The sequence below is a fragment of the Aulonocara sp. 'chitande type north' Nkhata Bay genome, linkage group LG12 (assembly GCF_057382095.1).
Source record: "Aulonocara sp. 'chitande type north' Nkhata Bay isolate Kocher_YH1m ecotype deep benthic linkage group LG12, A_spYH_male_GT1.1, whole genome shotgun sequence".
NCBI lineage: Eukaryota > Metazoa > Chordata > Actinopteri > Cichliformes > Cichlidae > Aulonocara > Aulonocara sp. 'chitande type north' Nkhata Bay.
Window position 1 is genome coordinate 27,920,793 of NC_141355.1, and position 15,714 is coordinate 27,936,506.

The following is a 15,714-nucleotide window of genomic DNA, read 5'->3' on the forward strand; positions in this document are numbered from 1 at the left end:
CTGGCTCTAGTGTCTGCTTTGGCTGCTGGCAGATTGCCGTGGCTGTCTGTAGCTTTTCATGTTTGCCCGCAAAAATTCACTAAGTACTAAGTCAGCTGTAGTAGAACTTGAAAAAGTGCAATGCATAACAAAAATGAGAAGGTTCTCCTTCAAAGTAAAAGTTGTGCAATCAGCACTGGAGCCACCAAAAGGTGCAGCTCTTAATTTGAAGGTGAACCTGCAACAGCAACTCGCAACTGGTTGGGAAATACTCATTTTTCCCTAACAAGCAGTGGTTGGCAGATGTTCATAGATCGATCTCTAGGAGTGTGTGACTGCGACCTTATTCACTTGACCTGCATCGTCATCAAACCTCAATATGTAAGCTGCGGTCTCCCCATTTCACTGGTGGGGCTTTTATAAAGTGAAGCGCTACATTGAAAGCCCTTCAGGACTTTGCAGCTGTGGACTTGAACGTAACACTGAGTTGTGAGCTTAGACACTGTGTCAGCTTCAAACTAATCTACAACATATCAAAAATGTCACTGGCGTGGCTCCATGTTGTTAGAATGGACCCCCAGAACGACTTCAATGCAGTTTGCATATCACAGCTCAACAGCCAAGATGACATAATCTAAAAACTGTAAGCTGTCTGCAGCTTTAATGTTTAACACTCCGAATCAGCAGATGTATTTGAGTACGCGTCAAGACATAGTGTACTACACAAACTGGTTAAAGAGTTGCACAATATCAGGCAACCAACTTCTACATTTGCAACTACTGTTGAATTTCTGGGACATTATGCAAACAGTTAGACGCACAGTATAAAAACTGAAAGTTGAGCTTTTTACAAAATAAAATAATGAAAAAGTGGGGCCTAATATTTTTGACAGAAGGCCAAACATTGCCTACAGACTTCTATCTGCTTACCAGCAGGCTAGGAAATGCATTACACTACTGAGGGTCCTCACAAGGATGTGCTGGTGAGGTGAGTCTGCAGGCTGAAGGCAAACAAAGCCACAGACGGGAAGTGAGTCCAGTTGAGATCTGAACTTACATTTCTTCTGTTTCACTGCTCGCTCTCTCTCTCATACACGCACACACAAGTGGTATATCTGGGCCGCTTGTGTGTGCCGCTTCCCGACAGATGAGAACGGGAAGGTTAAAGAAGGAAGTTGGAGTAAAATCCTGCTTAAATGCTGACTTGAGTTTGCAGAGCAATGAATAACAGGAAGACTTTACTTCTCACTGTGTATGTGTGTGTGTCCATTCTTGTTCTTCTATCTTTGTGACAATCATTTTTTCCCTGAGTATGGACATCATTTCACACAGTCAGCAAATCTTCAAGGAATAAAATTTAGCCCTCAGCACACTTAAAGCACGCTACACCTACCACATCTGAAGAAAAATGCGAGTTTATTTCCCTCACACTGCTTCCCTGATGTCTCACCAAGTGTTGTGTGCCTTTTGAGGTCCTCTGTAGTCTCTGCATGATGAATCGCACAAATAAAACCACGGACTTTTGGACAACAAGCCTTTTCCACAGTAGACATTGTGAGTTGTACTGATAGGAAAAGTATGGATGCTGTTAAAAGGATTAAGAATGACTCTGCTTCACATAAGAAACAATGCTTTGTTAGATTTGGTATCTGGACCGTGAAAGTAAAGCTCAAGTGTAATTGTAAAAATTAATATTTACATTTGAGGCGTGTCTGAACAGCACTGCAGAGTCACGATGATCCAAGTGTTGCTTGGTGAAGTTACAAAAACTAAACCAGCTTTTAGATGATATTAGTGAGAATTTAGACAAAAACAAGCTGTTTTCAAAGGTCCAGATAATGCATTCAAAGGATTATCAGATGCAAAGTATTACACACTTGATTTTACAACACTGGACTGTTATTTCTGTACGTCCTTTATTTTATTTTTAACGCAACACTGCAGCAAAAGTTGATCCAGAATCATATGATTGTTTCTGAACAGCCCTTCTTTCATCTGAACATCTTCCAGCTCCAACGCATTTGTGGGCTGCTTCCATTCAATTAATGCAACATGCAGGCCAGCTGCGGCTCTAAACAAAGCCTTGAAGAATCTAACATGTACTTACTTTAAGACATTTATTCAAATTTAACGGCAGTTCTTTTTCTAAGTTCATTGTTTGTTTGTTTTTAGAGTGTGTGCACTTCCAGATATCTGCAGAAACGAGAAATGCCCCGAGATTCTCAGACCTCCCCCACACTTCCTTTCAGAGAAACGCACACTGACACACACAAATAGACAGAGATTGTCTTTATAACAAGAAACAGAAAACCTGTGTACCACTAAGTTTTATTCCAGGATTGGGTATTCCTGTGAGTACAGTTTGCACTGATTACTGCTTAACAGAAGTAGCTTCAACAGTGCGGTCTGCATCTCCTTTTAGAAGATGACTGATAATTCTGTCTTCTTGCATGACTTCTACTCTTCTTACTTTTCCCATTTCTTTAAAATTCAAAGAGATTTCTTCATTCTTTCCGTGCAAAGTAGAGAATTGATAGGAAATGAAGCACCACATGAAAGATCTTAATAACAGGGCCTTCAGGGCTCTTAAAGCCGTCTCCTACTTTAACCTTTGAAAAGCTACATTTACTGCTACACGTTCCCTCTAAACATCATACGTTACCTCTCAAAGGTGTGCAGCGAGCACTAAGTTGACTAATGGTGCTGTTGACTGATCAGTTAGGAGGAATACTTCAAATGCAGTAAAGTTGAAACCAGCACAAAGCTGTACGGACAAACCAGAGCGAATACAAACTGTGCAGTTCAAGAAAAGATAAATACGCTCGAGGCCGCACACACACACACCTGTTTGTCTACATATGCACATACATCAACATTTATTCTCACTTCCTTTTGCAAACACATACCTCAGGACAAGTAAACATCCAACACACCCACAAACACTAAAAACAGCCAAGTGTTAAATATTTCCTCTCGCGATGTGAATTTCTGGGCTGACGCTCGTGTTTAAAATAACAATTTGGCAGGTAAGATTTTTTGACTTTTTAAAAATATCATTTTAAAAATGCTACCTAACACTACCAATGTACTGATATCAGTCAACAAAGCTGAGATTGGCCAAAGCTGGCATGTCAGTGTGTCTCCACTTTCCACTCAGAAGTGAAAGTACAGCAAGGAAGTACCCACAGCAAGCTGAGAATAAAAATGCTCGTTCTGCACTATATAACTAATGTGATTGATAAATGTAATCTTCTACACTTTAAACCATAAACAAAGTTTTCTCTAGGTTACCAGGGGGTTGCAGACCTGTCGCTACTCCTCTGTGACGTTACAGAGCTTGACTGAATATACTTTGAGTCTCTTGTGTGATATTTAGTTTTTGATTCGATCTTCAGTCAATTTACACTCATAAAAACAAAGAACGGGTAAAGAAATGAGACACGTGTAAGGCAGATCACACAAACATCTGTCCTTGTTTTGTGTTTACACATCTCTCACCTGCTGCTGATGCACTCTTTTAGCTCTGTGGTCCAGGAGCTGACCTGCTGCTCGTTGTCCGTCTCAAATATCAGGCTACCTCGATTAACCTGCAGAGATAAAGATGCTTAAAAAAAAACAGGCTACACAAAATGGACATGATGCAAATGCATAAAATGCCCTGAACCTCTGCACTTACTTAGAGCTTTTTCGTTTATTTTCACTACAACAGAATTAATAGTGTAACAGGAAGGAAAGCACAGGGCAATAAAACACTGCATACTAATGTAACCACCGCAATTTAATAAGTACAAAGAAGAAAAAAAACCCTCATAACAAAATGTTCTGTTAAATTTCAAAAGGTTTACCGTTAAAAAGGCAAATAGCTCGAGGGAAGGTGTGCTTACTGTGCTCCAATTAAAAACAAAGAAAAGCTGCCTGCACCTGCTACAGGAAAGCATTTCCTTGGTAAGGAGAGATACTATCAATATCAAGAGCCTCTGGGTGAAGCAGAACTTTTGAAATAAAAAACAAAGGCATGAGAGCTTTTTGTTAAATTTACTAAAAAAGAAGACAACAGTGAAAGTTAACACTTTTCACCACTGATGTGCAAAACCGCTATCAAATACTCGCTCCTGTGGCTGTGAAAACTTTGTAGTTTGCTTCTTCGCTGTGAACAAAGGCTGTAATCCTCTGCTGTGCACGAATGTGCTCGATAAACAAACAAAATGCCATTCAAATATCGCTGCAGATAAAATAAAAAAAAACGGCTGGAGTGCAGCAACACCGCTGTCTGTTTGAGTGGGTTTATGTTTGATGGAGAGCTGAGCAGCTGGTGGGTAAAAAAAAGAGACTTTATGGTGGAATATCGTTTCACTTCAAACCAGCAACGTCTACTTTGTCAGTCCACTTTGTGAGTTTTGAAATGACAGTGTTTATCCTGTTCTGGCTGAACGGTGAAGATCTAAGCAACGTGGATATAAACAACTCAGCGGTCAGAGTCCCAAACTACAGCTTCTCTTAGGAAGCATCATTTTTCCATTTAGCTGTAATCGTGTACAAACCTTTAGAACAAACGTGTTAAAGTTGTCAGGCATCTCCAGCCGGTTGCAACGCCGGACCTCTTGGATATCTGAGCAGTGAGTCGTCAGCTTGGGACTGGAGGCCTGAAACACACAGTGAGTACATAATTAGCGTCTGATACATGAGAGTAATTCCTCTGATGAACACATAAAAGGGAAAGAAACGGAGAAAAAAAAAGGGTTTCACAATTGTATGCACGCCGTCAACCTTCCTCATAAGCTGGCCTGATAATCTTTAACACATTTTTAAATGGGCTTGTGCAAGTATCAAAAGTGCAAAATGAGTCATCAGATATGAGCATGTGCCAAATTCTTTGAAAGAAACAGGTCAGGGTTGCTGCAGGTAGTGTACGAGGAAGCCTGGTTTTTCAAAGAAAATCCTTTTACCTCCATTGTTTTTGCATAGCAGATGATGTGTCGGTGACATACATCACATTTCAACACTCAAGTATTATAAGAAAAACACAATCAGCCCATCGTCTTTTAAACAAAATGGAAACATTTTTTCCACGCAAACGTCTTCTTTAACTTAGCTTAAAGCGTGCAGTGGTCAAACTTTCATGGTCTGTGTAGATTTGTTACTCATTTGGTTTTCCTTTTCTGAGAAGTAGAGACTGTTCCAAACAGGAAATTGCCCCCCAAAAAAGGATGTCATGCAACACTGTGTACTACTCAGCTCAATCTGGCTGTCATGGGTAACATTTAAGAAGGCTGCCAAGTAAGGACTCGTTTGTGCACTGGGGCCTTTTTCTATTTTGATTAGAGGCAGTTTGCACTTGTGCGATCACCTCTGTAGATTTATTTTAATGTTGACCAATTAGGCTAAAAATACCACGGGACACAAACGAGCGTGACGCAAGCTCCCGCAGCGGGGCTTGAAGGCTGGCTGTGTTTGAAGAAACCTAAATGAGATATGAGGGGCTTTCTGGTGGCTGTTTGACCCGAGGCCCTCAGCATGAACTTATGACACTGCGAGTTTATTAACCACCAACAAAACCAGAAAGGATCCAGGCTTCAATATACTAAAATTGTAACTTATTTTATGTATTTTATGACTACTGTTCCTTTTATTAATTGTGTTTTTTGTAAGGTGACCTTGGGTTTCTGAAAGGCGCCCTCAAATAAAATGTATTATTATTATTATTATTAAAAAATACACATATTTTAAACTTCTCAAAATCCCCTCCCAGTCAGGTGAACCTGAAGCCAGCTGGACAAAAGGATGATGATGCGAAAGGATCTTGAAAGCAAAAATACTCCATCCCAGGCTGCTTTCATATGACTCCACACAGCTGTTGCTGACTTGTGACATACTTTACCTGGAGCAGTTTGCACTGGACCTCGCTTTAGTTTTTATTTTTTAAAACAATCCACGAAGACACATTTTTGGGGGAAAAAATTTATTTTTAAAGAATGCTGAACAGATACACACACAAAAAATCCACTAAAACAGCTCTGAAGAGCCTCCGAACCCCTACATCCAAACGAGTGGTAACAGAGCCAACGGCATAAACAAACACACATGCATGGACGAATGACTCAGTCAGCCATGTGTAAAGTGCCCGCGGCATGTCTGGGACAGAAGTCACTGCTGAAACGAAGGCTGAGTGACAACTGAGAGAAACACATGTAGACAAGAACATCAGCAGCTACTATGAAAAGTTTAAAAACTACAGCGTGTCAGCTGCATACAGTATTTTCATGTTTGACAACTGGAAATGTCAAATCCTGTCAAACCTTGACATTTAGTAGTCAGGCGTCATGAAGAAGAACACGGCTCTCATCACTAGTTTCTGTTACTGCATGTGTGCGAGTGCAAACTTGGTCATACAGAACAGAATATGAGAAAAGCAAAGTTCTGGATTGAACTTCTGATTATTTTCACAATAATCCAAAATTGGAGATAAAGAGCAAAATTTAAGAGTGAACGTAATCACAAGCTATAGTGACAACTCGTGACTCTTTACCTTATCGATTTATCTGACAATTATTAAAAAGTGTGGCCCGCAAACTCCCCTCAGTCCAAGCTAACATCTGTCACACCCAGCTGTGTTTGACAAACGTTTCAAAACGCAAATCCTAAATTGTTGAATCTGTCTCATGTAAGGGACAAGATTTCTGCAACGATCCAAGTTATATTTCTGTGTGGAGTTTGCATGTTCTCCTTCGGCCTTCGGCTCAGAAGACATACATGTTGGCTTTACTGATGATTCCAAATTTTTCAGGTATGAGAACTAGATAAAGTGTGTGAAGTGTACAAAAGAAAGCACTGAATGGCTAAATGTGGCTTGCAGGTGCTTTGAGTGGTAAATACTGCTATATAAATGCCAGTGCATTTAAATACTAAGCAAACATATTTAAGGGAGCATTGGTTGCATGAAGGTAAATAGTGCACACGCAGAAATGTAATCTCAAAAGCACTGACATCAATTTATCTTTATCAAATTAATCTGTGTTCATAGCCAATGCGAGAAGTTAGCCTGTGGGTTTCCAGACTGCATGACTGTCTGCATCTGTGCATTAAATTCAGCTTTTTGTCTTAACGTTTTGACCAGAAATGGTGATTTGTATCTGCTTGTTTTCTTTGTCAGCCATGCTGTCGAACTGCAAGACGAAGTGGATCTCCGAAGTGCAGCAGTTAGTGCTGCAAGTGCCTTAATAAATGCGTCACAACTAAGTGAACTCCGGTGTAGTCCATGCTGTGAAGCATTTCTTCACATGATCTGTTCAGTTCCTGTGAAAAGCACATCACCAGCCAGACGAAGAGCATCAAATTGCCCGCGAAGTGAAACTGTGTAATTAAACAGACTTGCACAATAATGGAAGCTAACTAAATCAGCACCGTGAGAGAGCAGAAGCAGCGAAAGGAAACAGACAAGACAGTAAAAGACACGGCATCGGGTGGGTGGGTAAGAGGGAGGAACGGAGGGCAAAAGAAAGTGCAGGGAGGACAAATTCCACTGCTTTGTGCACCGCATGAGTTTGAGCGCATGTGACAGTGCATGAGCCCGAGGAATGCATATGTTAATCTTTTGCACACGCATAAAACAACACAGGAGCGCAATCATCAAAAGAATAGTTACCTTTCTCCCTCACAACCCTTAATGCTATGAGTTTCAACCACAGTGTCTAATATTATCACTAAAAAGCACAATGACGCAGACAGGTCAAGGATGTGACTCATTTAGAGAACCTGAGTCAGTGCAAGAGGAACCGATTAAAGGGAGCTCGCACCAAATTGCTGCCGCAGCTGTATTTCAGTCGAGTATGTTCACAGAAATTTACATCAGCGTTACAAGTTTCAGGCTTTCTAATAATTTCCCCTGTAGAAAGATTGAGATAAAGCCAGAAAGATGACATAAATATACAGTCTAAGAGAAAAACAACAATGCAAAAAAATGATTTTTTTTTACAAGATTCGTATGAAAATAATCATGTTGTCTGATAACAAATTGGAAGCTGAGTTTGAAAGCTAATATTAATCAAAGTTTAAAAAATGGATTATTAATTTAGAAATAAGAAGTGACAAAACTGTGCACTGAATAATCCTGCTTTTCTTTGGCCACTTGGGGGCAGTGAACACAAGTTTTAAACATCACCTTATAGGTCAGTTGCTACCAACACATCTGGCAGCCACAGAGCCAACATCATGGCTCATTTCAAGTCTTGCTGAATTCAATATTCACTCTGTCTTAGCTCTGCTTTTGGTCTCTACCAACTCCCGAGGGAAATATCTGCTAAATACTTCAGTGTGGATCGGTGAGTCGCTGACTGTCTCGGTGCTGAGCACTGAGCAGGGGGATTTGTAGAGCTCACCTCGATAATGAACCACAACAGTAAAGCTTGAGCCTGGGCAGCCAAGCAATGAGGTGAAACTTACTGTAAAGCTCAGAGGATTCAGGTGATGATTATCTGGGAGTGCGTACCTACATGTGACCCCTCCGATACCCCTTCTTTGATCTATCTGAAATCTGATCTATGTGCCACATTTCTGTTTGTTTTTCTGTTTGACTCAACCTCAGCCTCTTTTACGCCACCTCATGCATCGTGCCGAAGCAGGGATGCGTGATAAATCGGTGGCTCGAATATCATCAGCTCATCAAAGGAAGAATAAAATATCTCTTTATCATTTTGTCAGCTTCTTTCTACTTAAAATGATCTAAAGAGATTATATTTGAGCTTTGCACTAGAGTCTGAGCATCTGCAGCCCCAAAAAAGAAGAAGAGAGACATTTGTACGTTGTTGTTGTTTTTTTATCATTTAACACGGCATGCAGTTAATCAAGAAAGCAACAGGCAGATTGACTGCAGCTGCAGACTAATTTACAAATGCAAGTTAAAACTGCACCGGATGTGCAACAACTAATGCTATCAGTCACTCTCACTCTGGGTGTGTGTGTTGGTGAACATTCGCGCAGAGAGTGACTCATTGAGAAGAATTTATTGTGTGAATATGAATGAGAGCCTGACTAGGAGCATCTTTGAGGAACCATGTGTGTCTGTGGAGGGGAAAAAAACAGAAGAAGAAAAAACATTCAGCAGATGTCTGACTGGTTGAGCAACAACGTAACAGGCCTGATTTCTGTGAATCAACTTCATCGAGGGAGCAAGTTCAAGCTCACAGCGCATTTCCTATTACTGCAAACTGCTGCAGCCTGTAATACTCCCTGGAGAGTGTACGCACGCACACGTGCACACACACACACACACACACACACACAAGGCGCAGTCTTTGCTGTTTTTCTTTCATTTTTAAATCTGGACCCATCTCCAACAGAACCGGTGAGTAATGTGGGAAAACAGTCAGAGCATTTACGAACTGCGTGAGTGTTAATGTTTTAAAGCTCTCAAAGAAGTGCAGAGGTCTAGGTCTCTTTTTCTTTCTGCTCACCCGTGGTGACCCCCGCCCCTCCCTCGGCAGAGTCAAAGGAAAGAACACAGCAGTCTTGTTAGTGTCATAAACCGTATATAAAAGACAACCACAGCCACAGATGCTATGAGGAAGAGATTCAACACTGCGATCTTTCTAACTTCCAGCAGGATCGAAGAAACAAAAAAAGAAGTTCACAACATAAAGTATCGATTTGTGGCCTTTTTAAATACTTTCCTCATGAGTTTATGGTCTCAAACTCTAGTTTCAGTTCTCTATGAATATAAAATTATCTTCATTTTGTAACTTATGGAACACATTAGTGTTGAGAAGATGAGGAAACATTAGCCTGCCCAAAAAGATGCACAATGATCATGTAAGGGATACAAACGGACTAAAAATAGCAGCTTTCTACCCATAAAAACGTTTTTATTGTTCCTATAACTTTTTAAACAAGACTACCATGTTTTGTATCTTTACACTGCAGGAACCAGCATCACAGAAGCAAGTTTTGGTTTTTTTGGTGGTACCTATGTTCAGACAGGTACTGCCTATGTCTAGCACAACTGACCTACATGTACAATGACTGATGTAGACGTAAATATATGAACTTGTGTCCTCAGGATTTTTAAAAATACCCCCATAAGCAACAGCCATGTTAGCAAGAATTAGGTCTAAAAATGGGCCTGGCTTTATTAACCACATGTGCAACAACAGCATTAAAACAAAGTACTGACTATTATGATCAAAGGGGCCGGACCATCAAAAAAAATTATAACTGTGTAAAGTTGGCCAGACTGTCCTGTAAACCCACAGTAAAAAACCCCACAAATTAATACAGTAAATGTTGAAAAGTTATCATTTAACTGTTTATCAATTACTTAATTGCTTTGGTGTAATTAGGAATCTTTATCAATAGAGAAATTGTAAAAGTTATGAAAATATAGTTAAAACTAAAATCTATGCACTCCTTTTTTCCAGAGCAGTCCAGTGGGGCCGATTCTGGCCCCCGAGCCTTATGTTTAACACCGCTGCTCTATATGATACCATTAAAAAACCCCAACAACAACAAAAAAACCCACACATAGTGCTCTTTTGTAGCTGCTGCTCAGCACACTGCCAGCTGGTTACTATGTCGACTTAACATTGGTGTGAGTACAAGTAGGAAACAGCCCCTGAAGCTATGTAGCCCTGACAATGCTCTGTTCTGAAACTACTGTCTGATGATGGAAAATATTTTTTTTTTAAAGTGCAATGTCCATAAAGACATGCAAAGTGATGTCGAAGTGATGCAAAACACCTAAAAACCCAAGCAGCACTACAGTGTGATGCGAGAGGAGTGGGGTCCTTTTGCACAACTTTGTGCAGAGGCCTGTTGATTCGTGACATAGAATAGAATAGAATAGAATAGAATTCAACTTTATTGTCATTGCACATGCACAGGTACAGGGCAACGAAATGCAGTTTGCATCCATCCAGAAGTGCTTTAGATGTTATAATAATTAACAGAGAATGCAGTAACAGCTACAGTGGGGCAAAAAAGTATTTAGTCAGCCACCAATTGTGCAAGTTCCCCCACTTAAAATGATGACAGAGGTCAGTAATTTGCACCAGAGGTACACTTCAACTGTGAGAGACAGAATGTGAAAAAAAAAAAATCCATGAATTCACATGGTAGGATTTGTAAAGAATGTATTCGTAAATTAGGGTGGAAAATAAGTATTTGGTCACCTCAAACAAGGAAAATCTCTGGCTCTCACAGACCTGTAACGTCTTCTGTAAGAAGCTTTTCTGTCCCCCACTCGTTACCTGTATGAATGGCACCTGTTTGAACTCATAATCTGTATAAAAGACACCTGTCCACAGCCTCAAACAGTCAGACTCCAAACTCCGCCATGGCCAAGACCAAAGAGCTTTCGAAGGACACCAGGAAAAGTATTGTAGACCTGCACCAGACTGGGAAGAGTGAATCTACAATAGGCAAGCAGCTTGGTGTGAAAAAATCAACTGTGGGAGCAATCATCAGAAAATGGAAGACATACAAGACCACTGATAATCTCCCTCGATCTGGGGCTCCACGCAAGATCTCATCCCGTGGGGTCAAAATGATCATGAGAACGGTGAGCAAAGATCCCAGAACCACACGGGGGGACCTGGTGAATGACCTGCAGAGAGCTGGGACCAAAGTAACAAAGGTCACCATCAGTAACACACTACAACGGCAGGGAATCAAATCCCGCAGTGCCAGACGTGTTCCGCTGCTGAAGCCAGTGCATGTCCAGGCCCGTCTGAAGTTTGCCAGAGAGCACATGGATGATACAGCAGAGGATTGGGAGAATGTCATGTGGTCAGATGAAACCAAAGTAGAACTTTTTGGTATAAACTCAACTCGTCGTGTTTGGAGGAAGAAGAATACTGAGTTGCATCCCAAGAACACCATACCTACTGTGAAGCATGGGGGTGGAAAGATCATGCTATGGGGCTGTTTTTCTGCCAAGGGGACAGGACGACTGATCCGTGTTAAGGACAGAATGAATGGGGCCATGTATCGTGAGATTTTGAGCCAAAACCTCCTTCCATCAGTGAGAACTTTGAAGATGAAACGAGGCTGGGTCTTCCAACATGACAATGATCCAAAACACACCGCCCGGGCAACAAAGGAGTGGCTCCGTAAGAAGCATTTGAAAGTCCTGGAGTGGCCTAGCCAGTCTCCAGACCTCAACCCCATAGAAAATCTGTGGCGGGAGTTGAAAGTCCGTGTTGCTCGGCGACAGCCCCAAAACATCGCTGCTCTCGAGAAGATCTGCATGGAGGAATGGGCCAAAATACCAGCTACTGTGTGTGCAAACCTGGTAAAGACCTATAGTAAACATTTGACCTCTGTTATTGCCAACAAAGGTTATGTTACAAAGTATTGAGTTGTATTTTTGTTATTGACCAAATACTTATTTTCCACCCTGATTTACGAATACATTCTTTACAAATCCTACCATGTGGATTCATGGATATTTTTTTTTTCACATTCTGTCTCTCACAGTTGAAGTGTACCTCTGGTGCAAATTACTGACCTCTGTCATCATTTTAGGTGGGGGAACTTGCACAATCGGTGGCTGACTAAATACTTTTTTGCCCCACTGTATTTACTGTCCCTGATATGTTTGAATTCGTTTTGCACCAAATAAAAAGCATTAAAAATGTCGGTTTAGCATTGTCCACGACCGGGGCTTTAAATGTGAGTCACAGCAGCACATTCTCACTTCTGCTGTTTTCTCCCCCTCCCAGACAAAAACTTCAAACCCCGTCTGTGAGGTCTGCGAGCAACTACACAGCTTGATTGATTACTAGAGAGAAATCAACACACAAAAGCTATGCTTGTACCAACTACTGCCTGGTATCGACCTCCTCCACATCCAGACGCAAGTAACCCTAGAGACTGAGTACATTGAAAGCGTAAATATACAATAGCGCCCACGGGAAAGCTTTTCATTTATGTCTTAAATTACTGCTCCTCTTTGTCTCGACAGCTCGCTGCATTGTTTTGCCAGCAGACCTTGAGGCTATGGCCTGTTCCTCACCCTGCAACTGCGGAAGAACGCAAGGCTGCAGCACACTGCCACTTTCACTGTTTTAGCAATTATTTAGGACAACTTTCTGTAAATTATTGATGCATCCAATCTGATTGTGGGTGGTTTAAACAGTCAAGAGAAAGAAGCTCAAGTTTTACCAGTAAAACACAACATATATACACTGATACCGGACTGGTTGCGTGGATCCTCTGGCCCGCGTTAAAGGGCGGCTACATGCTGCTGAGTGCTCGCAAAGCTGCATGCGCTGCTGTCATGGTGGTGATCGAATTTGGGACCAATCACACGCCTCTGTGATGCTATCTGAGCTTAATTCTAATTTAGCTCAGAATTAAACTTCCCTTTTTAATGAGGCCGGAAATCATCTTATTTCACAACGTTCAACATTATCAGTGACACTTTGTCAGTGTCAGCTTGTTCGGGCTCGTTACTGTTATCATTTATCTTTTATTGAAATATATTAGACATTATTTACGGATTAAACCCACCAAAACTGTCTTTTGAAGCTTTGACATCCCCACATGAACGACACTTGGCTAAAAGTTATACGTTTCTGTTTAAAATCCAGATGGTGATGAAAGAACATACGAGATTATGACTTTTATTGAACCAAAATGTCAAATTTAATCAAGTCCAGCAGCAGGATTGTTTTTTGGGGGGCGCTTTTTATTACCGTAAATTGAATATGACTGTTTAAAGACATTCTCTGAGTCATGTTTTATCCATCATTTTGATTTTTTAACTAAATAAATTACAGTTTATCTGATAATCAAAGTAATTATGGCAGGACAATTTAAAGTAAATCCTTTCATAATACAGTTTTTCTGGGACGAGAATGTCAACTATGAAATATTAAGCTGATGGTGATCAGTGCCAGTAATAATACAACACCACAAATTTTCACTTTGAGTCAACTTTCACTACTATGTTTCAACTTCAAACATACGCACAGTCACACAGATATGACAAATATGAAACACTGATATGCAGCAGTGACAATACAGCCTACATCCTGGGCTGCAAATTCCTAAAAATGAACTTGAGTTTGTAATAACTGCCATGTATAGGTTACATCAGCCCCCCCCCCCCCCCCCCCCCCATAAAACCCAAATATCAATGGACTGTAATGAAAGTACAAGTATTTTTTCAGTTCTTACTCAGCATCTTTAGCAGTTAAATGGTAAATGGACTGATTCTTATATAGTACTTTTCTACTCTTCCGGAGTACTCAAAGCGCCGTATACAACATGCCACATTCCCCCAATCACACAAGCACTGTCTTCTATGCTTTTAAGTGCTTACTAACTACCATTCACACACATTCATACCGATGGATGCATCAGAGAGCAACATGGGGTTAATATCTGGCCCAAGGATGTTTGGGATGCAGATTAGGGGGAGCCTACCTTCCAATCAGTAGATAAGCTGCTCTACCCTGAGCTACAGCAACCCCACAGTTGAAAATCTCTCCTTTATTATATTTTTCATTATATTTGTACTTTTTGCATTACTTTTTAAAATAGGTTATTTTACATATTTAATCCAAATCCTACAGGTCATATTTGTACAAACACAGATGCTTTAATAACGTGTGAGATGCTTTTTTAACTTTTATATCATCATTAAAGTACCAAAAGAATTATTTTCACCATAACTTTTCTTTAAAAAAAAAAAAAAAAATCAAACACAAAGTAATTTTCAGACATTGTAATGACTCTTCTTTCACCTTGGTTTACACACATGGCAGCAGGTGTAAACAGTTGGTGAAAGTAGCGCAAAAACAAACAGAGACACGACAGCAGATGCAACCATGCAACCTCTCACCCACACAAACAGATCTACAGTCTGTGCGCACACACCCACACACACGGGTGACACACAGGATGTTTGGAGTCCAAAACAATCTTCCCAGGGTCCCTTTCTCAAGGCCGTCGGCACAGCAACTGACTGACACTCAACATTCCTCTATCCCTCCGAGGGTCACCGTAGCCAACGCTGTCTGGGGTGCATGCATTGTGTGTGTGTGTGCTGCACTGACTTTAGACTCTGCAGGGTTACCAAACTGGTCTCTGGAGAGATTCTGCAAACTGTATGTGCACAGTTATCCTACACACACACACACACACACACACACACACACACACACACACACACACACACACACACAGCTTAAATGGTTAGAGCACGACCCATCAGACCCTCTTCAAGCATGGGAGGTCATGACCTCAATCACAGTAACCAACACATCGGCCTGTACTTCCCCCGGTTTGACATCGGGATCACTGACGATTTGTTTTGTGCTTTTCTTGTCTTTGATATTCCATTTAAAAGGACTCACACAGCGCAGTAAAATAATCTTACTAAACAAGCAGAGACCTATATCCAAAACCTGATCCATTCTTCTGTGCAACAGAATGTTATTGTTCCAAAATATACCAAGAAACTACACCAGCCAAGTTTCCTTCTAATGATATTATATTTTTCCATAAAAAGCATTCGAAACAAATCCAAACTAACTTTCCAAACCTAATTGGTTGTGATTTTTTTACATTAAAAAGAAATGATTTTGCTGTTCCTAATGTTCTGACATATTAAAGTTAATGTTTATAATGACCCACGTTTCAGAGAATGAGGTCAACCTATATAAAAGTAACCCCTGTGAGCCAGATGGGACAGGGAGTATCCCTGATACAGTTATCTCCGTGGGCATAGAAGCCCCGCCC

The 15,714-nt window shown here is 40.8% G+C and overlaps 1 protein-coding gene across 3 annotated transcripts in view; it reads right to left on the minus strand.

The window, feature by feature from the left end:
• Positions 1-15,714, minus strand: part of sh2b3 (SH2B adaptor protein 3) — a 72,581-nt gene that overhangs the window by 9,102 nt on the left and 47,765 nt on the right. For all 3 annotated transcript variants that reach the window (XM_086314795.1, XM_086314793.1, XM_086314794.1), the window contains exons 3-4: positions 4,521-4,622; positions 3,478-3,566 (exon numbers count right to left, since the gene is read on the minus strand). In XM_086314795.1, the coding sequence (XP_086170921.1) occupies positions 3,478-3,566; positions 4,521-4,622 (191 nt within the window). The remainder of the gene's footprint in view (positions 1-3,477; positions 3,567-4,520; positions 4,623-15,714) is intronic.